Raw genomic sequence first — 22768 nt, 5'->3', positions numbered from 1 at the left:
ACTAAACGTTTGCCACAGCTGGCACAATGTGCTGTACGTATCAGGTAAAGTTAAATTATAAAAACAACATTGACGTTTAAAGGAATAAAACAAATATAATAAAACAAATTAATGAAAACAAATTAAACAAAAAAAAAACAGAATTTCATGTTGTGTTAAAAGCCAAAGAATAAAAATAGTTTTTAACACGATTTTTTTTTTAAAAGACACAAAATTAACCTTTTTTTTTTTTTTTTTTACGGTATAGACCAGATACACCATACACATGCTGTTATTTCTTTACTGTAAAAATCTTGACATTTAGTTTCATCTGCAATATTTTGTCCTTATTTATTCTTGGTGCTGCCCTCTATGGGTTAAAAGGTGGCTACTGCAGTTTAATCTTCCTATTGGTTGTCTAGCTAGAATAAGGAGACATATTTGTCATAGTCAACAAGCCTCTGCTTTTTTACACTCAGAATAATAGATAGATAGATAGATAGATAGATAGATAGATAGATAGATAGATAGATAGATAGATAGATAGATAGATAGATAGATAGATAGATAAATAAATCAATCAATAAATAAATAGATAAAATAAAAAATGCAGAACCAAAAAAGAACATTAAAAACAGTTGGACTAAAGAAAATAAAAAAGTTGAACTAATGATGTTTCACTTGAACTGTTTAACTAGAACAGTCGAAGGCAATCCTAAACAAGTGTGTTTTTAGTCTTGGATTAAAGGAACTCAGGCTTTCCGCACTTTTACAACAGAGATCCTCCCAGACCAACACTTCCATCAATTCTGCTCTCCAACGTCAGCTGATTGGAAAACAAAATGGATCATTTCTGACTTGAACTCTCTTCAAATAAGGAGATATATAACTGCTGCACCATCATTCTGATGGGGTCTTGGGTGCTCCCAGCAGTACCGGACAGTGCTGTTGGCCTGGGGGGGCTGATGCAGTACCGTGCCGATAGAAACAAAGAGCTCTTCATCAAAGGAAACTCCTCTGAGACTGTTCCCAGGCAATCTTTGACATCTAGAGCAGAAGAACAGCCCTCTGCAGGTGACAATGAGGAGAGCAATCTAGATGCTTCCCTGCAAAATGCTTAAACATCACCAGCCTCTCCGGCTTCTACACATTCTCCAGCATCGTCTGTCGGTGCTAAACCTGCTGAAAATACTACTGCCGCTTCAACCACGTCAGCCTCTTCAGCCCAGGGGGCTACCACCCTCACAGCATCGTCATCATCGTCCTCTTCCTCCCCTGAGCCAGGAGAAGCGAGTGCTTTAGGAGCTGGAGGCAGTAGTAGCAGCTCAACAACAACTGTTGCTTACCTTATCAATGTTGCACTTTCAAAAATGAAATTGTCTAGAGAGCTGTTCTAAACAAAATTTCGTTTTGTTTACACTTGTGTATACAAAATGACAAAATAAATCTGTCTACGTCTAAGTCTCTAAATGTATTCTGACACCAGATTGGGTAGAAGTACACGTTTTCTTTGATAGTGTCAGTGTGTATGTATATGACTGTGATAGTGCACATGGCAGCTGCTAAACAGCCTGGCCAAGAGAGAATTACAGCCCTTCCATGGGGGATGATAGAGGCCAACAAGGGACAGGTGACTCCCAGCCTGTCCCAGATCTATTTACTCCCGCCACCCACACACAGCAAAGGCCCTACACTGAGTCAGAAGGAGAGATTGACTTCGGAGCCAGTCCACAGCATCCAAGCTAAATGGAGGGGGATGTCCATGCTCCAAGGCTTTGGTTAGTGATAATAAGCAGATGTCTTGAGGCAAACAGCTGTCACACCTACAGAGGAAACTGATAGGATGTGTGATATCGGATGCCTTTTCAAGTTTCAGATCTCATTGTTTGGATTCACAGGCATCACTTGAGACCTGTCCATGGTGGTAATATCAATATCAAGAATTACAATTTTTTAAATATACTGACAGTTACTTGATGATTCTGTTTTTGTATCTCTGACTCCTTCTGCTTTTTATCCACTGCAAGCAAAGCCCCTTCTCTCCTCTGTTCTGTCCTCTTCTTCTCCCCACCACCGGCCCCCAGACACAGGCCTCTTTCTGTTTGGGCATCCCCATAGCAACCAAGCCACTAACTTGAGGAGGCGACATAAAACCTGCTCTTTTAGGGGACACTGGAACACCTGCCACCTCCGGCAACGGGGGAGGGCCGGGGACTGGACGCGCAGCCACGTGCGGACGCAGTCACATACAAATGCATGCAGTCGCAGGCGTGAACAGAGAGTCAGTGTGACATTCAAATAAGACCTAACATCTGCTCTCCTTCAGAAGCCGATTTATCTCCTGTAGTAAGATGGGGAGTGAATATGAGATTTCTTTACCTATCTTAAAGTTTTAACAGGAAAATTATGAAATTACATTTTGTGAAGGTTTTAACTTTATAATAAAGTGAAATATTATCAGTCCACTTTTTTTGCACACTCTTTTGCCTGATTAATATGTTTCCCTTTCTTAGAACCTCGTGCTGTACGTCCACTGTTAATCTCTCAAAGCAACACATTCCAGGCATTGGTCTGTAACAGACATCTTTGTCTATTCAGAAAAATAAATGAGTGATGTAAAAAAGCATTTATATTTCTTGATGCTGCAATTGAAATTGAAATCAAACAAAAACAGAGTTCAAATTGCAAAGTATATTTTAAATTTTTTACATGATTTTTCAGAGTAGCTTTGCCTCGTCTGTTCCTGTTTGGCTGTGACGCCATCCTGGAGAGAAATATCAGCTGTGCTGCTTGTATCAACGCCCTTGTTTATAGATGTTGGAGATCGGCCTGTTTTCCAGTGTAGTCCTGTTTCTCTGACCGTGACTGGCTGGATGTGCTCTCTTTATCCTCTGACATGGGAGCTGTCTCGGAGCTTGTTTGCCTGGTTGTGTGTTTCCTGGATGGGGCTGCCTTTTACAGCTGCTTTTTGTATCTCTGCTTCTGTCTCCTTGAACCCCAGTCGGTCTCGGTAGATGGCCGCTCACACTGAGCCTGGTTCTGCTGGAGGTTTCTTCCTGTTAAAAGAGTCAATTTGACTGTATGATCTGGTTGAACTGTAAAGTACCTTGAGATGACTTGTGTTGTGAATTGGTGCTATATAAATAAACTGACTTGAATTGAATTTTGCGTGTTAAAGAAATTAATAACATAGAAAATCAATAATCATTATTCCAAGCATGCCTGCCGGCAATTCCCCTCAGCTTATTTAGATGATAAGGGTTGATATGATTAAAGAAACAATAAGGTGCAGGACTGAAGGAACTGTCCATAAATGTTCAATAATATTGAGATAGCCTGTTTTTCTCTACAGTTATTGAATAATGACATCTGTCAGCAAATGTTAGCACAGAGAAGAGGGAGAGGTTTTTACTAATTGGCCTTCTAAACTAAATTTTGTATTAGAATGAGAATCATTGCATTAGAATGAGTTGGAATAAATCCAACTGAATGTGTCTATTTGATTATAATAAATATCTATATTATGATGGTTTTGTATTCAAGGGTGTCCTGAGATCAAACTGTTAATTATTTATAAGTTAGACTTCTTTTCGAATTCCTTTCCTAACTACCTTGTTAGGAAAAAATCTCTAGATCTAATATTGTGCTTTCCAGGTAAATCTGGCAGTTTGCCAGTCTGTGTTTAAATCCAAGGAAACAAGCTGGAATGTGAAGTGTCTGTTTTGTTTGAGACTTCAAACTGAAAGTGAAAAAGACTCTCACACCTGGAAAGACATGCCATATCTGACAATAGACTGTTGGTGAGAAAACAGTAAGTCCATATGGCTTCTTAATACAAACCTGCTTCAAAGAGTCATATGGTATCTGTGAACACTCAACTGATTAGAGACAAGAAGGATGGGGTAATCATTCCCAGGGGTAAGAATCAAAGCTTGGGACTATATAAGTGTTGCAGATGCCAGTAAAACAAACTGCGGGTTCTTTTCAAGGGCCAATTAAAGTCCTCTTTGCGGTGAGATAAAGTGACTCAGGTTCTTTATTGAAAGCTGTCGTAAAACAATCCAACGTGATACAGGTTTGGATTACTGATAGGGATTCTGCTGCAAATATTAAACATAACATATGAGGTTGCCAAAATACAAGGTTGCCATGCTGCTTGTCACATGGCCCCAGAGCCTGTGGGTCATCAAGAATTTAAGGAGTTATGGTATGTATATATTATATCTATTAACAAAGACTCTTAAAGTTTAATAATTGTGTCCTGTGCATTCAACAATGAAAAAGCAAAAAAGAAATGAATACAAAGGATATTTTTCACTTCTAATATTAGTTTGTAATCTTACTTCTCTTTTTAGTCCCATAAAATCGCTGTTAAGAAACATAATATATTACATCATAAAAGTGTTTGCTCCCTGCAAGTAAAATTATGATAGCCTGCAAAAGTCTTTCCCAGTTCTCTGTCATGTTTTGACCCCAAGAGTTGGTGTATTGTATAATGATTGTGTGTCTGACGGAACACTTTTGTTATTTCAATCTCCTAGGCTATGCTCTCTATGCTTTTCTCATAGTAGCTTCATCAGGTCGTTTCCTGTTTGACTGTGATAGCATCCTGGATAGAAATATCAGCTGTGCTGCTGCCGTCAATCCCTTTATTTCTCTGCCTCCTTGAACCCCATTCGGCCTCAGCAGATGGCCGCTCACACTGAGCTCGGTTCTGCTGGAGGTTTCTTCCTGTTAAAAGGGAGTTTTTCCTCTCCACTGTCGCATGCTAAGTGTGAGGGATTGCCTTTGAGACAATGACTGTACAATCTGGTTGAATTGTAAAGTGCTTTGAGATGATGTATTGTGAATTGGTATAAATAAATTGGTATAAATAAACTGAATTGAATTGAATACAATTCATGATGAAGAACAGGAAAAAATTGATGGCTGAGTTAAAAAAACAACTAAAAACTCAAAAGTATGTTTTGCAATTGAAGTCAGCCCCATTTTCTTTGGTACCTCATAATCAAATCCAGTGCTCCCTTCAGATAGCAGATAACCAGGATTGAGTGAGTTAGAGATCAAACAGCATCAAAAAGACCAAGAGATGTGTCAGGGGAAAGTTAAGATTTATTGCCCAGGTTTGTTAAATTTGTTTGTGGGGTAACCATTATCATCTGCTAAACACTCCATCCCCACATGGAAATAGTAGGGGTGGTGGCAGTGTCATGCTGTGGGAACTCATCTAAAGGGATACTGGTCAAAATTAACGCGAGATTAAGAAAGGAAAGGTTTGATTGTTTTCAGTTTTTCTCTTCAGGTTACTCCTAGTCAGTTCTCTGTATATTTTCGTCTTTTATTAGTTCTTCTTTAGATTATTTCTTCAGGGTTTCTCTTTCTTCTTTGCAGCTTCATTAGTCATCATTAGTCAATCATTCTTATTCGACCCACCTTTTGCATGCCTACCACAATTATTTAGGCGAGCCATTCCTTGCCAGAAAACATTACCAGTCAGAGATTTAGTTTGCAGATTCTCCACCAATTTCAGCTGTAGTTTTATTTTGGGATATTTTATTAAATAATTTCTTCACTGAGCTGATCTTCTCCACCTGTCTCCATCTGGGTCCAACTCGTGTTACCACAGGGTGACCAAATAAAAAAACATGAGAAAAATGACTTATACTTATAATACTGTCCCTGAAGTTCACATTCCTACAGAACATTACCTTAAACATAAAATCAGAGCCTCACTGGATTTAATTTGATTTGATTGAGGCCTTGCAAAGCTTCAATTGTAATGGCCAGGATATGGAGGAAATGATTAGCCAGGTTTCCAGGTTTTCATTGTAAAAAAAAAATATATATATATATTAATCAGGAATAATTTTCCGTCCACTTATTAAATACTATATGTTAAGGTTTAAGGTTGATACAAAATAAAAAGTAAAGAAGGGGGGGGGGGGATATTTGCAACATGCATCAAATTATGTCCCACTAAATACAGATTAGTTTAACTCTTAAAAAAATCCAAATGTAAACAACCTTGGCATATTTTTTCCTCACCGGGATAGATGTCCAGCTCTTTGCCGGCACACAGTCAGGCATATGAAGCAGTGACACTGCTCCCCAGAAGACACTACGTCTCCTCCCTCTACCTCTTTAACTGTTATCAGACAGGCTTGAAATAATCCTTCCGATGCCCTCATTCATCACCAATCCATCTCTTAAGAAAAAGACAAAACTAATCTGTCAAATATTATTTATTTTCTCCTGGCTTGTTTTCCGGTGCCTGTGGTTAATTTTCTGAGGAATGTTAGGAGCAGCTGTCACTTTAGCACATGAATGGAGCCAGTTTAGCAGCCCAGAGGCATCAGAGTGGATCAACGGCAGAGCAGGGACAGCTGGGCCCAGAGGGACAATAGCACTCTTAGTTAATCATTAATACTCTTAATGAACAGCAGCCAGGGACCAGAGGTTCACTTCCCAGTCTCTCCAGAAAATTCAGCCTGAAACAGGAAGATGCAAGAAGCCTCAGCTTAATGCCTGACCCCAAGCTGACAACTGTTGACTGGGGCTTTTATTGGGTTTGCTGGAGCTTTAAATTGCTGTCTGTTTGATGACATCTCACCCATCAGACTTGGAAAAAAACAGTAACTTCAGATGTTTTCTTCAGAAAGCATTTTGCAAATTGCTGTGAATGAATAAATGTATGAAAGTTAGAAGATTATTCAATTACAAAATATTACTGCACTTAATATTACTTTTTCTTGCTGAACCATCCCCTCCATGGAAATAACCTGATTATAATAATTGTTTCAGAGGTCTGAGGTTGATTCGTGGAATTCAAACCTTCTTAGGTTGAAAGCTGCAAGTTGGAAATTGTTCATTGTTATGCTGCTAATAATTAAAAGAAAACAGACACAAGTTTTTCAAGGGCTCCTTTATATATATATATATATATATTATTTTATTTTATTCAGAGCATATGTCCAAATAAAATCTACATCGAATAAACAATGGTTTTCTTTTTTTCTTATTTTTTTGAACCTCAAAAAAACAAAAAGATGCAACAAACCAAACCAACCCACCCCACCCACACTCTCCATGTAGAAACACATGTACACTGTAGTAGTTATATATTAAGCATTAACTATATTTTTGAAAGGTCAGAATTAAAAGAAAAGAGCACAACAAAAATATTGGAATAATTGAAACACAGTAAAGATCAATATTGATCAGCCTCTCAGGTCTAATCTGGTTAGAATGTCCAAAAAGGGACTCCATATCCGGTCAAAATTAGCCAATGTCCCACGTACAGAATGGAGAATTTTTTTCAGGAGTACAGTATGACAACAGCTCATTGATCCAATGTTTATTGTTTGGAGGCTCCATAGACTTCAAGTTTTTAAGCATACATTTTTTCGCTGCAGATGATGCTAAGAAAACAAAGTATTTCTGGCAAGGATTTAATTTGAAGGACATAACATCTCCAAGTATCCATATCCTGGGGTCAGGATCTAAAGAAAGCCCACAAACTGCTGATTTTATCCGAATAACCCTAACCGAATTGTTTCAGTCAAGGGCTCCTTTTTGTAGAAGCTCAATCGCTGGAAGCTTACTAAGTAAATTTGGGAACAGAATGAACCAAATTTAGACATTGCACCAAAATATTCTATACAATTTAATATCACATATACATAATTCATTTTCATGTCTACTATTTTATTTTTATTTGTTTTTTACTTCTGCTGCTTAACTTGAACATGTTTCTCTTAATTGTTTTTTTCTGATCAAAAGCATCATCTATATTGTTTTTGTTTGCTTGTATGTTTTAACTCAGATTGGTTATTTGAATTTTTTTGTACAATTCAGACAATGTCATGCAAATCTTGCATATCAACCTCACTGACATGCTGCACTTTCCGCCCCCCGGATCCAGATAGCAAAGGGGAACCTTGTTTGTTCATCTGTGTAAAATTGGAAAAAGGGAAACTTCAACCCTGACTTTGTGATGTTCGTTTGTCATTGCTTGAATAAAACATAGATCCAACCATGTCACTTCCCCCCATCGTTACATAATATAAAGATGTTCAGACATAATTTTAGTGCAGATGCAGATCTTTAGAAAGATGTCTTGATATGCAAACCTCCTCAGTCAGGGGCCCATTGCATGAATCATTTTTCAGATGTTCCCAATGACTGGGAAACCATAACTAATGTATGCTCACATAGACTCTGCAGAGTGCACTGCGGGGTGTTGAGCCTTTTACATCAATGCTTGAGTGTCATATGTGTTTTAAGAAGCACAAATGAAGAAGTCACAACAGTTTAGAGCTCTTTATCCATGTTGGAGGGTTACGAGTCTTAAAAGAATGGAAAACTATTTGGAACAAAATTATTCATTATCCAAGCAAGGCATCTGTAAGAACTTCTTTTAAAGCTTATATCCCGTCATCCAACTTAATTCCCTACAAAAAGTTAAAAACTTGTCTCTTCTTCTCAATGCTAAACCAAGCCCAGCAGAAAACTCACAAGCCCATTAAACTGTACACCATACTAGATAAACATTTCAACCTTTCGTTCTTTTTAATCCTTAATTGTGGATCAGCTCATAAGGACATGACAGCTAAATGTTTACTAGAATGATACAGGGTGTTGCACTGATTTTAAGTTAAGTTAGAATCCATCAACTTGTGGATGATGCAGCTTAGTCATAGACCCTGTTTTTCTTTTTGTTGAGAACTGCAATAAACAAGAAAATTCAATGGCATTTGATTTTCTGATGGTGGTCAAGGAGTACAAGCACCAAATATCCACAAATATCCATCCATGATTCTATACAGCTATGGGTTTTAGATAACATGGAAGCCCTGCAAGGGCTAATGCAAGGTTGAGTTTGCAATAATAGTATGCAATTAGGGGCTCTTTTTTATTACTAACACTAAATACACTTTTGGTGTGACACTGGAGAAGGTGTGAATTTGATTAGTTAAGTAAAAAAAAAAAGCAGGGGTTTATGAATAGCTAAGATGTAATACAAGAGTGAACAGAGTTTAAACACAAAGGATTAAACTCATAGCACAAGGCTGTAACTCTCAGGGCGAGTGGAGGTTTGTAGAGGATCCAAATGCAGAGACAGAGGCAGAGATGGTTTCTTGCAGATTTAATGCTGAGGGTGGTGGCAACAGAAGCATAAATCAAGAAATAACAAACCAGAACATAGACAGAACTTCAGGAGGGAATGAAGAAAATGCAACAATAAGTAAATGCAGAGCAGGAGTATATATACCAAACAAAACAATGTTTGGTATATATAACAATTGGGAGCAGGTGTGGACAGAAGTAACTAGAAGGGAGCTAAGATGAAAGGAGAGGGGCACTATGGGGCAACAAATCGAAACCAGGGAATACAACTGGGACTAAATATAACTAGGAAATAACTTAAGTAATGCTAAACTAATGACTAAGAAATATAGAATGACCAAATGGGACACTAGAGGATAAGGAAAGGAGATAACTCAACTTAAGATAACTATGATGCCATGGGAAACATAACCTAAAGATATCTGAAAAAATACCAATAAGGAATAGTTAAAGAAGGAACTAATTCAGAAAAATGATATAAATATTAACAACAAACACAGAGTAGCATAAATCACAGCCTAACTGTGAAAATTTGAACAGAATTAAAAATGCAGAGGAGCGGATCATGACAGCTACTATGTTATCATAATCAAACAATGAAGATTATTGTTTGCACTTCAGCAGAGTTAACTTGCCAATTCTTTTAAATCTTGAATTTAAATTCCAAACAACTTGAAATTCTTTAAATGTATCAAAAGCATCAAATCAAGTTTAATAGTATACTTAAAAATTGTAGATCTATGATCTGAGTTAACATGCATGCCTTTATCTCTTTTGGGGGCATTAAGCCATGGCATATGTTCACTAATGCCAGCTTTGTTGCTAATGACAGAATGAACAGTGATTCATCTCTAAAAGATTAGAATATGTGTCTCTGATAAGCCTGGTTTGTTAAAATAAAAGGTTCCTTTTGAAATTACAAGACTTTATGTAGGTACTTAATATGCATTTCCTTTTTTGCTCTTGTCTATAATATTTTTTATTAGCTGTAAGTGGATAATCATAATAATTAATTTAAATAAAGACTTGTTAACATATTTCTGAGTATATTTAGTTAATTACTGAAATAATCAGCTTTTCAATGATATTCAAATTTATAACACTGCAGCGGCATATATAAAGACACCCTGCTGTGCACAGTAATTGCTGGTAGTAACTCTTTAGTCATATCTGTGGTTGAATAATCAGTCAACGGAAACTTAACTGCAGGTCAGGGTGTTGTGGTGTCTGTTTAAACTGGTTTCTGCAATAATAAAGCTTCCTATTCTCAACATGTAAGAAGGACTGGTGAGATTAAATGTTTTACTTGTCATTACCACATTTGTTGTTGAAATCTTTCAACGTGTAGTTGGGGGCCCACTCATGGTATTGACCATCTGGTTATTATCTGTGAAAAAGTTAAACCATATTGTTGGCGTAAATAGAGAGTTAATAGGTAAATATACTGGAACCAGCAGGCATTACTTGGTAGAACAGTTTGCAAAATTCAAACCCATGGCAAACAGTTTGAGGTCTGTTTATGAAACTTTATATCTGGAAATATAATCTAGAACCAACATAGCAGATGTGTTTTAAACTGGGAACATATTTATGTCTGCTTTAGTTGATTGTTTATAAATTGACCTTATTGCCAAAGCAGATTCTCTTCAGTTGCCCCCCTTTAGCATGCTTTTGGTACCTATAAATTTAAACAAAAAATAATATTTCATCCATACATTTATTCTTTATTAATTTTAGTATTCTTGGGGAAATTTTGTAAATGAAAAAAAAATAATAATAACATTGCAGAGCTCTGAAAGTTTCTCTTAGTCACTTCACTACTATTCTATTTTTTTTTTGTTAGGGGACCAAACATACATCTCCAGTGTGGTATCCATTCATAATGAATTGCCTTTATTGCGTTGCCATAATTAAAGGCCTGTATGTACTCTCATAGGAGCTGGAAACATTTCTGTATTTGAGTGAAAGTTAAACTAAATTCAGACGTTCTGTAAGGGCCTCTGGGATTTGTGATAGAGCATCAGTCTACAAAGAGCATGGTGGAGACCAATAAAAACATCAGATAGGTCAGTAAGACTTTTGAGAACTTTAAGTCAGGGTTAGGTTATGGAGCAATATATCTTTAGCTTTTAACGTCCCGCACAGCACTGACCTACTGGCGATACAAAACTAAACCTACCAAGACGTGGATAGCAAAACCAAATGACCTGGCTGTAATGACTCAGAACAGATGGCCCCAGTATTCAAGCAAATGGTTTGCGGATCTGCAGCAGCAGAGGCCAGGGCGCTCGAGGCAGGTAACTCTGGCTAGAGTTCAGACCGTGCCCAGAGACCGAGGTTGACACCAGCCAGTCAGTTGACAAGATGCAGAGAGAGTTCCAGACACCGAAGCCTTGAAGGACACAGAACTGACCGAAGATCAGAGCAGATGACAGACGAAAACAGGATAATCCAGAGAACGAAGTCAAGAGCCAGATCCAGGTTCAGTCCAGCGTAGAATCCTAACAGAATCCGAAGACAGGTCAGCCAAACAGATCAGAACAGGGGCAGGCAGGCTTAAAGGTCTGAAGACAGGGTCAGGATTAGGTAATCAGAACCATATTAGCAATGCTAGTAAAAGCTTAAGAATAATCTGGCACTGATGGCTAGGAGCGAGCAGTTTAAACAGAGGCAAAAGCAGGTGGATCAGATGAGCTGTTATGAGAAACATGACAGAGTTAGACAGGAGACTGAAATGAGCAATTTAGCCAGCCATCAGCCAAGATCATGACACAGGTAGGGGCAAAAATAAAAACATAAGCAGCGATCTATGTAGAAAAAAAGTTTGAAGCTGCAAATGACTCAATGATTGATAAGGTATTTATCTTCCGCCAGTAAGAAACAATCCTAAATGAAGTATTTAAAACCTGTGTTACGATGGCCCAGACAAAGATTAGTAACTGTTTAAATTGAGAATCTGAGGTCCTATATATTCAAAGATGTTCTCCATCCAATCTGACTGAATTTGAGCCATTGTGCAAAGATGAGAGGGGCCGTAATTTTAAGAGTGCAACAAGGGAGATATATTGAGTCTTTCCTCCTTCATCTGCTTTTTTTTTGTATAAGAACAAGCAGAATGACCTGATAAACCTACTGTCTGTTGGTAAAGTGACACCGGTGTCCTGGATGTCCAGGAACTTATTTTAGTGGGTTCAAAAAGGGTCTTTATTGTGTTATTGTGTTCCTACAGCTGTAATGTTGCAAGCTTTAAGTGTCTCCATCTCTCTTCCTCTTAAGACTGTTTTTAAGAAGCTGGTCAGTTTTTACCTCTGCAGACTTGATGTTTTTTTTTTTTTGTCTGTGCACTACACAGCGGTGTGAAGTGAAACCACAAAGTTCAAACCTGAGTAAAGCCAGAACTGACTTTCAGTCTTGGATCATGATCTGTCCTGAAGGCCAACAGTTTGCTGCTGCACGGAACATAGAGGAGGCTGTTTCTGCTCAACTCTGTATGCATGCACATATGCATGCACCAAACTGCACACACAAACACTAGTCAGCTTTTTCAAATAGACGTCTCTGGAATTATTTGTGTGTTTGAACAAAATCCCTCTGGGGTGTTAATCAAAGAGTTGTGGCATAAATGGAATAAGTGTGCACTTTCATTTTTCTTGTTTTTATATACAGACATTCTGCTTGGTCATGTCTGGGATGAACACTAAACCTTCATGTTATTCGCCCCTCTCTTTATAATAATGCAACAATTTCCATCCTGTGTAATAATCTTTGATTTTCCATCCTGTCTAAGACCTTCAGAACAGGAAACGGGATTGTATAGCTGTAAACTATGCAAACAACACTGTTGAGGAAAGGCTTTATCTTTGCTCCACCTGTCATTGAAAAATTCTGTCACGTGCAAAGCAGTTAATGAGGATTGAAGTTAGCAAGAGATCAAGATAAAGTTTAAGCTTAATCATTTTCACGGTCGTGCCTTTGATATAGGAATAGAAATGATCCAAGCAATTTTAAACAAAAATATCCCACACTGACCAGGTAAAAAATGTTTAATAAATCTGCTCAGTGCAGCATTACATTTGAATGCGATTTTGAACATGCAAAGTAAAGTGTTAATCTGGAAGAAGAGGATCTGGGCTGCAGGCAAAAGGATTCGACGATGGCTTATTTCCTGTCATTGACTGTTGGTCACATGTTGCGTGGGCGTAAGATAGCGTAATGGGTTAAAGGGGTGAGGTTTATGCAAAAAAAAACACTAAAGGACAACTCTGCGCACCCACTGTTCTGATTGACTGCTGCAGGGGAATAGTGAGAAGTTTTTTTCTGCTAGGATTGACCTGAAGAATTCTTCTTTAATGGAAAAAAAAAGTTGACACACAGGCAACAAAATGTCAGGTCTTGGGTGATAAAAGGGTTCAACAGTGCAGCAGTAAAACAAAAAAAAAAACAAACAACTAACTGTTGCTCACATGAGGTGTAAGGGAAAACGTGCCTGCTCACACCCACGCCGTCTAACGCTCCATTTTTCCCACTCACATAAATCTGAATGAAGGAGACTTTTTCATCCAATCAGATCTCTTTCAGGCTATGTAGACATTCCCTCCCCCTTTTTTTACCCTTGAATAACTCCACTTGACCCCACCGTCGATGTTGTTACTGACAATCAACAAAATAAGAAAATATCCATTATTGGGCATTATATACAGCACCAGGAAAACATATTCATTCACTAAAGATGCCTTCACATTTTGTTACGTTACAGCCATGAACTCCACTGGAACATGTTGGGATTTGTGATGGAAAAGCTCGAAGTAATGCAGCATTTTTGGAAGCAAATAATTTCTTGCCAAGCGGAAATCTGTAAAATTGTGGCCTACCTGTATAGTCAGCCTATCTGAATCAATACTCTTTAAAAACACATTTTGCCGCCATCGCAGCCACAGGTTTTTGAGGTATACCTGTATCTATAATTTTGATGATTCTAGTTTGAAAAAAAAATCAACAAAATAAACCAGTATTTTTAACTAGATATAGAATAATATCCCCTTGACGGGCATTAGTCCGCAAATTTTGCAAGTTTCTGTTTTAACTCAGCTGGTAACTAACACTATTCAGGTGTGCTGGATAATTGGTAGGCTGGATGGACCCAGAGGACCAGAGTCCAATCTATGTCTTCTAGCTCTGGGAAGTGGTGGCCTAGTGGCATTGCACTTGGATCCCACAGGCTCTGAGTTTAAGCCCCACTCCCACAGACTGCCATTCTGGGTCCTTGAGCAAGACCCTTAACCCCCACACTGCTCCCCAGGCTCCGCACAGTGGCAGCCCACTGCTCCCCAAGCGATTGGTTAAATGCAGAGGGTGAATTTCATTGCTTTGTACTTGTGACAATGTGATGACAATAAAGTTGCATTCTTTTCTCTGGCTGCTGTGGACCTCCTTTAAAGCAAATTTCCTTCCATTTTAAAGTAATTTGCAGCCTTATAATTTTTTAGCTCCAACCTCCAACGGACTAGTTCCCCAGTCCCTGCAGAAAAGAAAGCGTTCCCACAGCATGATACTACTGCCACCTTTCAATGTGGGAATGCTGTTTTTCAGGTGCAGAGTTATCTCTCTGCCATAGCGTTCTTCCAGGTTGGCTCAAATCATTTGATTAGTGCCTTTTTAAACATGGTTGTGGGATTTTTCTTGCCTCTTTGATAACAGCTGGATGGGTGAAATGCTTCACTAATTGCGGATTATTTTGTTCTTATCAAAATAAAAAATTTGACTTATAGTTTCTTCTTCAGCACTGCGGATCTCTGAAGCTCCTCCAGCCAACTTTTCTCTCCAATGCAATCCAAAATTAGCCTTAAAGTTGTTACATGAACTTTTCCTAAATGATCGAAAAATCTGAATCCTTTGGCAAGGCAGTCAGAGGGAAAAAAAAAAATTGTATGTATGTACAACACTTCCTCATCCTTTCTGATGAAACTGCCGGGGCCTCATGCATTTCAACACAGCTACATTTACAATTTTTACTGAAAAGAGAAAATAATACATATAAGAAGCTGCAGAGACACCCCATATGGCCCCACTGTAACGACTGCTCCAGACACCAAACACACACATACACATACAATACAGGCGCTCATATGCCAATAGCATGGCCTTGATGTGGGCTGGTGTGCTGTCTGCACTGAGCGTCAGCAGCTGGGGGCCAAGGTTTCTAAGAGAGAGGAGAAATGAAAGAGAAGGCAAAGAAGGAGGAAGCTGACAGAAATGTTAAGGTTATGAAGGGAGGCGAACAGATGTGAGGTTTTGAAAGCAGAGCAAAGGAGTAATGAGGCACCATAAATGAAGAGGAGTAGCAGTTCATCAGGAGGAAAGAGGAGAGCTGTCCAAAGGAGGTTAGATCTGGGAATACATATCTGACACAACAGCTGATGGGATAAAACTAAAAGTTACATGATTTATCACCAAGAATACTTTAAATGTTACTAACTTTAGTTAGGATGATTTTTATTTTTGCCCAGGATGATTTTACACTAATGTATATGAATCAAACTTGATCTTGAACTTGATCTCACTTGATCTTTCACACAACAGGGAATCTACAGGGGCTCATTCTTCAAAAGTTGTAGGAATAAAGAATGTATGCAGCTCTAATGTCAGTGGTTGGTCTGTTAAAAGAACAACAAAAAAACCCTAAAGATTCAACAAGCCTGTCTTGACAAAGGCTTGGAATTAAAGTGAAAAACATCCTGATGAGTTATTAGGTAAGCTTTCTATGTGTTTCTCAATATCCCCTCATTTTATGCTGAAATAGTCAGTGTTTACAAAGAAGAATGATCAACTGGAATGCATTTTATTTACCAAGTGGCAAAGGAAGAAAATAAAACTGCTTTAAAGAAAACAAACAGTTTCAGACTAAATTCTTAAAGTATTTCTTATTCCCTATAATTTTTTTTCTTGGACATATTTAAGGTAATTGTGACTTTCGAGCCTTAGAACTAGCAAAAAAAAGTGGGAACTGGTGAGCGCTGGTGACCAATTTTCCAAAATACCTTCAACTTTTATTACCTGACATTTATCTGGGATTAAAGTGTCTTTTTAGCTGTTTGCTAATAGCTTTAATATTATAGTTTTTTCCAACCTGATTCAAAAACTTCACTATGTATTATAAATAAGTTGTTTTTAAAATAAAAAATTGAAATGATCAGAAGAAACAATATAAAATAAATGTTAGAGGCTATAGTTAGTGAAATATTCATTTATCTAAAATTTGTAAAACTGTAAAACTTCTTCCCTAATAATTCTAAAGAAAATCTTGTACTGTTTTAAACGCAACAACAAGAAAAAATACAATCCAGCAGGTAACCTTTAAAATAAAGAAGACCAACATTTTCAGCCAAAAATAAAGAGTGAAACTTAAAAAAAAACTAATTATTAAGATCTAAAATGCTTTTTTGGTTTGAAAAACTGATGCGTTAACCCCACCTAGAGGCAAAATGGATACTTACCACTGATCTCTGTTAATTTAATAGAGATCAGTGCTACTTACCTCCTTTAGAAAAATTTAAAAAAAGTGGCACATATAAAGGCTTCAGTTTGTTTAAAGGAAAATATGCAGAAAATATGAATTTCACATGATTCAAATAGAAAAAATGAAAAGCAGGATGGATCTGTGGGCTTGAGCTCTACATCAAAGTTGTCAAACCATGTTTCTTTTTCAGTTAGTAATCTTAAAACTTTAAGAAAATTTATCTATAGCTTAGACCTTTGCTTAACTTTACCTGGAATTGAAACATCTGAGGAATATGAATCCGAAAACACAGAAATAACCTGTTTCCTTAATGGTGTCATCTCGAAACCAGGGACTTATTCATACAGATTACAATGGCTCAATTCAGTTACTCTACAGTTCTGTCCCGAGCTAACCGCATCATTCAAGCGGGGAATTAATAGGAGTAAGAGGCAAAGTTTAAATCGGTTTTCTGGAAATCAATCTAAGACAAGCCCTCTTTCTTTTTTTATCTGGAAAATCCTGTGCAAAAGACAGGATGATATCTGTGGAAAACTTGGGGTGTTTAGCAGAAAGAGATAAAATGCAACACTAATTTTCTCTTATACGTCTCCTCTTTCACAAACAAAAAGCAAAACACATAATTCTCTCAATGAAGACATTGTGAGAAGAACCCAGTAAACATTTTCTTCTAACTTTAGACACATTCCACAGTGTTTACCTTGGGGGGTGAAAAGTTATAGGTATTTATTTTGCAATGATATCTGTCCTTTATTCTCATCTTTTTAGAGATTCCTGACTAAATAACTCATCTGATTGCTGAGCAACATTGCTTAGTCAAAAGCTTTGTTTTACAGCCTGGGGCTTCAAAGCAGCAGACAGCTGGTGTGTTAAAGTATAAAGAAGCTCTGCTCTCGACTATCCTTTCACAGTTTCATGTCTCAGGTCCCCTTTGACAGAGCGAGACCCTCAGGGGAGATTTGTTTCTGTGCTGGTGTCAGTGCCACACTGTGCTGCCTCTTTCTGCCAGGTGCTCCTCTTTTTTATCCCATGGGAGGAGCATAAAGCTGTATGCAGGAAAGCTTCTGCATCTCCACTTATTTCCCTGGCAAATGTTGTCACCACAGCCAGGCCCACTTCTCTCCTCCTCCTCCTCCCCTTCTTTCCCTTCCTCTTTTCTTCTCTGACAGACGTCCCTCACGCCCTGCCTGCACGTCAGAAGTCCCTCATATCCTCCAAAGGATAAGATGCCATGGAGGCAACCAGAACCACGGTGCTGTGTGTCTGCTGCGTCCTGTTCGCCTTAACAGGTGAGAGTTTCAAAGTATTTTAAGTTAGGAGGGTTGTGTTGGTACGACTACAGAGTAACCAAGTACAATGGGACTGGTTGCCTTGAGATGTCACTGGTAGGTTTGTTCTAAGTTGTTTTACAATAGACTTTATAAAAAAGGAAAATGAAGGAAATATCCAAACTATAAAAACAGCTGGTATAGAGGTTGCTGTACATGTTTGATCCTCAGAATAATACTCGGCGAATTGACTGAATTTTGTCAATTTATTTGTCCTTAACTTTTATGGTTGAGTGAGTATGATAGCGAGAACATCGTATGACAAAAGTCAAGGAACAGAAAGGATTGAATTATTTAAAAGGACATGGATGCCCATCAGAGTTAATTAAGTATTGCACTATTCTGTTTGTTTTTATTCTATAGGATTTCTGATGCTTGTGGTTATAGAATAGATAAAAAAAGTAAAAGAAATGTGATGCATTTGAGTTGTCATTGTTTTCTCAGTTATGAGACTTTTATTTCTATTTCCTATTCTCAGAACTAAGGCAAACAGGATGGTAGGACTGGCTGCTCTACAGAGTTAGTGTTGCACTTTAAAGTACAAATATAGATATCAGCTCCTTAGTTGGATAACTGAATAAAGTTCATAAAGATATAAGAAATGCAAACTAATAAATGCCAATTCATAAAATTAACATCCTCCTTAATTTGAGGAAATTCAATGGAGATAATATGTCAGGCTTCTGTTGTCATAACAGTTTATTGATAATTTCATTTATTTGCTGCAAATGAACTAATTCATTTGTTTTGTAAAAATGACAACAATACAAAAAATAGCTGAGAAAACTTTTCTATGTTTTCCAAAGCTTATTGTAATTTCTCTAATATAGATAATGCTTTGTGCTAACACTTACTGTAGGTACGCTTTGTAGATTTACAAAGACGGGAGGCTGCATTTATTGCACAACTAACTTTTTAAATTATAAATGAACTAAAAAACATAAATGACTAGAAAGAAATTGCTGTATTTCCTGGTGGACTGAGAAGAGTATTTGGGAAACTATCCTCCAGTAGTTCTGGATATTACTTTGCTGATAGAGAAGATGAAATATGAGAGCAAATTTAAATGTAAAGAACAAAAAAATTGAAATAGTTGTTGATATAATGGTTAGTATTGTTAATTTTTGCTATTTTCTTGCTCATTTGACAACTTTACTTGCTTTTTACCACAATCTCCAGCTTTATCTAAAATGCTTTTAAACTGAGCCACCTTATTCTTTTTCTATCTCTAAAACGTTTTTGAGCTTAAAGGGAAATTTTGCATATCCTTCTACAGTCATCGCAATGTGACTTAACAGAATTGGGTTTTTTCTATTGTTGGCTGCAAGTAAAACAACCAAAAGGTTCCGTGGAAAGAATAAACACCCCTAAGGACCGATCTCTGACTCAGAAGCTGCAGTCATGATCCTGACCTCTTCACTTAATCTCAATGACATAAAATCCCTCAAAGATGGCCCCGCCGTCCGCATCACCAACACTTTAAGAAGTAGTCCAGCTTTTCTTATCTGTTAAAGGATGCTGGTGTATGGAGAAGCACCTGTTGACTTTATTTAGTGTCCAAACACCTTGGATGTGTGAGGGCGATAAGGGGCAGGTGCTGAGGGCTCCCCCCATGTTTCTGTCTAAATCTGTGAGTGAGGGCATGTCCACTAAAGGAAGATATCCTGACATCTAAAAGCCCATTGTCACAGTAATCTACACTCTATCACCACAACAATTGGCAAGCTGTTTGGGGACAACAGCGAAGGAACGGACTGGGCACACTTCTCCTCATTCTGCCCTTTTAACCAGCTCTCAGCTGGTGTAAATACAGCCACACACTCCTGCTACTGACAACACACACCCCCCCACACACACACACACACACCCCCACACACACAGTGACAAAGAAACTGGCCTGCGGGCTGGAGAGTGGAACGTGTCACCGTGTTTTGCGCTGCATGTATTATTTAGGACATAATATGCAACAGCAGATGCACAGTAGATGTATTGAGATGAAAAACGTGGGCGGCAGTCACAGCAGGTCAGGCTGAAACTGTGCCTCATAGAATTATTTATATCGGTTTATCTTTTGATTTTAAGTAAAAAAAAACAACAACACAGACTTCTATGTGTTTCAGCAGGATTTGATCTAATAAATCCACTTAAAGCAATGAGAATGAGATTTGTTCACAGTTATTTTAAAATAATTTACCAAAAAATCCCCATAAATCCAGGATGAGAATTAATGTGTAGCTAATCTGGATCGATATGTTGCAGAAACATGAGAATCTGTAACAAGAATCTCCAGTGAAATTAGGACTGTGACATTCTAACACCTAAACATGCTTTAATATAAACGCCTCCACTGTATTTCTGGTTTTATTTTTATGGTTATATTATTGCCCAATGCTCAATCCCTTTGCTGCTTCTAACTAATTTGTATTAATCTAAATTTGCTTTCTATCAATGTTCCTATTCATTCATACCAACCGTTCTGTTTCTGTTGAAGTGGAGAATCTTCACAGTGTGATGCTGCCACTATCATGTTTCTCTGTTAGCATATAGAAATCTGTGTGGTTTCATGATATCTGTTGTGTTTTTGTTTTGTTTTTTGTTTTTTTGATCACACGATTTTATGCATATACTTATAATATATTTTTATGTTTTGCTTTGTTTTTGGAGTCCAGGAAGAATAGTGACTGCTTGCTGCACTAATGGGGATTTGGTCAATAAAAACAAAAAAAACAAAAAAACAATTGTACCAGAAAATACTGTATAGTCAACAGATTCTCCCAATTGAGCTGTGGATATCTGCAGCTCCTCCAGAGTAATCATGAGCCTCTTGGCTGCTGTTCTCCCTGCCAAGCCTGTCAGCCACTCTTTCCATTTTCAGGGCATCGATTGTAAATCCTTTAATCCCTTAATTGTCTCTCAATGGGGAAATTTATTCCGTGCATTTTGACCCATCCACTTGGTGAGCAGTGGGCTGCCATTGATTGGCGCCCACCGGAGCAGTGTGAAGTTAAGGATTTTGCTCAGGAACCCAGATCGAACGGGGGACTTGCAAACTTCTCAGAGCACAAGCACACTGCTCTAACAACTAAGCCACCACTCCCCCCTAAAACAAAGCCATGTCTAAAGTTTTTTAACAACCCTATGATGCCTTTTCCCACAGAGCTGGATTTATACTGAGATTCATTTACACTTAGTAGGTGTTGAATGGAATTGAAAGGTCACTGTAATAATTAGTTATAGAAATAGATGAATTGATGACAGAGAAAGGAAGAAAAAAGAACCAGACAATGCAAAGTTTGTTTAAATATAGCATATAAAAAGGAACCAACTAGAAGTGTGCTTCTTTAAAGAGAAAAGGGAAGCTGAAACTCAGCACTTAATAAAAATATAACAATCTGCTGGCTCACATGCTTTAAAGGTCTCCCTGTTCTTTCCACCTTGTCTTTTTTATGGGTCTAAACTGCCAGGCAACCAAACTTAAACAGACAGAGACGCGCAATACATCAGCAATTATTGTAACTTCAGACAGCCTGACAGTGAGTGTTTGCCGCACAGCGAGTCAAGATCAGACAGGCCTCATGCTTGACAACAACGACACCCTTTAGTGAGCTGGGTCAATATTAACTCACTACAGTTTCAGGATGATGATTTGAATAGCAGGATGCAAACTGAACGCGCTGGTTTCATACACCCACCAGAAACTGTCAACAATTTTTTTGTTTGGTACCAGAAATAGTGAATATATAAAAATATACACCTGCAATCTATTGTTTTGTGTAATTTAACACATGGAAATGTTTAAATTTACACCTTGGAACTGTGAAGTCTTTAGTTTATCCTTTATAAGAAGTTCCTCTAAAAATCGGGAACACTTGTGTCTCCCTTTATTTTTTGTGTCCTGGATTAGTATCCAGTCAAGTTGTTAAACTCTTTGTTGTGATCCAAATTTATCTTAAAAGCATGTAAAATTGCTGAAACATTACCTAAAAACTCTGTGCGTCTTAAACTGTTTGCTGCGGAATGAAAGGTGTACATAAGTCAGGCCTTGATTATGCTGCATCATGTCCTGTGACTGATAAGCTCTCTTGCTTCTGATAAGCTGAGACCAGTAGTTGTTCGATCTTATGGAAGAACGGTTCTCTGTTTCTGTCGCATGGAGATATCTCACAAGAAGAACACACAGTGTGTTTGGGACAGAAAATACCGTAGGAAACATTCTGTCTTCTACAACGTAATGTGGGTCAAGGTCCTTTCATGTAAACTGATATCCTTCTTTTGTTGTCATTAGCAGTTGTAGCTTCATCTATTCTGCCACTAATGTTCTTCTATCATGTAGAAAATTAAACCACAAAGAGCAATTTTTAGCCATGCTCCTTTTCTCCCCACAAATTGAAGTTCAATATTATTCTTTATTTTCATTATAACTGCATTCTGATGAGCTTTTGTTTCAAGATTAGATAAAGAGAGTTGTTATTTATATTATTTCATTTGTGGTGTATTACATTCACCACCCATTGTTTGCATCAACTGATTTATTTATGAAGGTGATTTCTGCCACCTTCACAATGCATCCAAAGCAGTTCTTTGATACTGACAGAGGTGCAAACAGCTGTTTGCATTAAGCTTGAAATAAAGCTTGAAAATGTTAATACTACACTGGGATGGAAGTTTAATTCTGCAGCTCTAACTACATTTGGACTCATGGCACCATTATTTGTATACTAAATTTGGGTTTCTCAGATGTCAGACCTGCCAAATTTAGAGAGAAACGTAGAGTGAAACTTAGGTTCAGCCATAGTCAGTATCAAAAGAAAAAAAAAAA

General features: G+C 37.7%; 1 protein-coding gene across 1 annotated transcript in view; it reads left to right on the top strand.

Moving 5' to 3' along the window:
• The first annotated feature begins 15333 nt into the window (after positions 1-15333).
• The window catches only part of hepacam2 (HEPACAM family member 2), a 21674-nt gene continuing 14239 nt past the window's right edge, over positions 15334-22768 (top strand). Inside the window, exons 1-2 of the mRNA XM_015376439.1 lie at positions 15334-15485; positions 17791-17910. Of these exons, the coding sequence (XP_015231925.1) occupies positions 17853-17910 (58 nt within the window). The 5' untranslated portion in view covers positions 15334-15485; positions 17791-17852. The remainder of the gene's footprint in view (positions 15486-17790; positions 17911-22768) is intronic.

Source organism: Cyprinodon variegatus, unplaced genomic scaffold, assembly GCF_000732505.1.
Source record: "Cyprinodon variegatus isolate N-32 unplaced genomic scaffold, C_variegatus-1.0 Scaffold135, whole genome shotgun sequence".
Taxonomy (NCBI): Eukaryota; Metazoa; Chordata; class Actinopteri; order Cyprinodontiformes; family Cyprinodontidae; genus Cyprinodon; species Cyprinodon variegatus.
This window is presented reverse-complemented; position numbering and strand designations above follow the sequence as displayed.